Source organism: Verruconis gallopava, assembly GCF_000836295.1.
Source record: "Verruconis gallopava strain CBS 43764 unplaced genomic scaffold supercont1.361, whole genome shotgun sequence".
In the NCBI taxonomy this organism is placed as follows: domain Eukaryota; kingdom Fungi; phylum Ascomycota; class Dothideomycetes; order Venturiales; family Sympoventuriaceae; genus Verruconis; species Verruconis gallopava.
Window position 1 is genome coordinate 1 of NW_015622497.1, and position 1,122 is coordinate 1,122.

General features: G+C 42.2%; 2 protein-coding genes across 2 annotated transcripts; both read right to left on the reverse strand.

Moving 5' to 3' along the window:
• Positions 1-184: 184 nt before the first annotated feature.
• Positions 185-401, reverse strand: PV09_09868 (uncharacterized protein; the record flags this gene model as incomplete). Its single annotated transcript, XM_016364016.1, has 2 exons — positions 185-296; positions 345-401. Coding segments are annotated over 2 exons (168 nt in total), but the record flags the coding sequence as incomplete, so codon positions are not given.
• Positions 402-611: 210 nt separating this feature from the next.
• On the reverse strand, positions 612-863 carry PV09_09869 (uncharacterized protein; the record flags this gene model as incomplete). The annotated part of the gene is made up of 1 exon (XM_016364017.1): positions 612-863. A coding segment is annotated over one exon (252 nt), but the record flags the coding sequence as incomplete, so codon positions are not given.
• Positions 864-1,122: the final 259 nt, after the last annotated feature.

Here is a 1,122-nt window from a genome sequence, read left to right on the forward strand (position 1 = left end):
TTTGGCATCCCCAATGATACATTTTTATACCTCGCCGCTACAGAGAAGTAACCCACAACTTCGTTCGCAAGGTCTACGCTTACTTGATATATGTGTACTGCCCTCTTGGCATCAGGTCTTGAAAGCTCGGAAAAATGACCTAAAGTGCTCAATATAAATAGTATAAAGTACAAGTGTTACTTACGTAGTATAATAATCATGCCTTCATTTATAAGAAGATACATGACTATGAGGTCCTTAATTAGAAGTCTGAACGCCGCGAGGGAAATATCGTCCTGCGGTTCTGATAGCAAAACCTACGCCCTAGTGTCAATTCTGTCCGCTGTGAAGGATGGCAATCATACTCCACATGCTAAAAGTGTAGATATCATATCCTGTATGCTCACAATTTCCTGAAGCATCTCATTCCCAATGCCAAATGCCGCTAGATGTCCTGAGCCTGCTCTTATAGGATCAATTTTGGATATTGAATATGATTTAGCGCGCTGCGTGAGATACTCAGCGTATGATTTCAGATTCTGATCTTTTCTCTTTACTTTTCTTAACGTTAGTACTGTTTTATGATAATTGCTCTTGCGAGAACGGCAAAAAGCTGCCTTATTTCTCCTTTTTCAGCTTTCGAGGGTACCTTTGTCATTGATAGCCAATAACTGATGCGAGTTGCTGGCAAGATGCTTCAGTGTTGTGTTTTGCCGTCCCTCTCTTATCATTGTATGAATGACAATGAGTGACTTGAATACTGTTGTCCACGATGAGTCCATCATACGACCGTCCAAGGATCGAAATATCTCGGCGACGCCGAGCTCACCGTCGTGTGTAGCTGAGAGAATGCGTGCGACATGTTCAGTTTTTGGCGCGGCAAGCTGTGCGACTACATGTCATTTAAGTGCTCGTGATATTGTTTATAACGTACCTCATCCTTGGTGGCGTGATTTATTGCTCTCCTGAGCGGGTTTCGGCTGGGCGATACAATTTCAGAAAGCCACAGCATCATCTAGTGTAAGCTAAGTTTATCAATATCGAACACTTTGCAATCTTCAAATAAGAGGCATTCAGATTCTAAAAACGCATCTAGCATCAGAACTCAGTTTATAATTTGTCCGGGTGGCTCATTTTTGGACC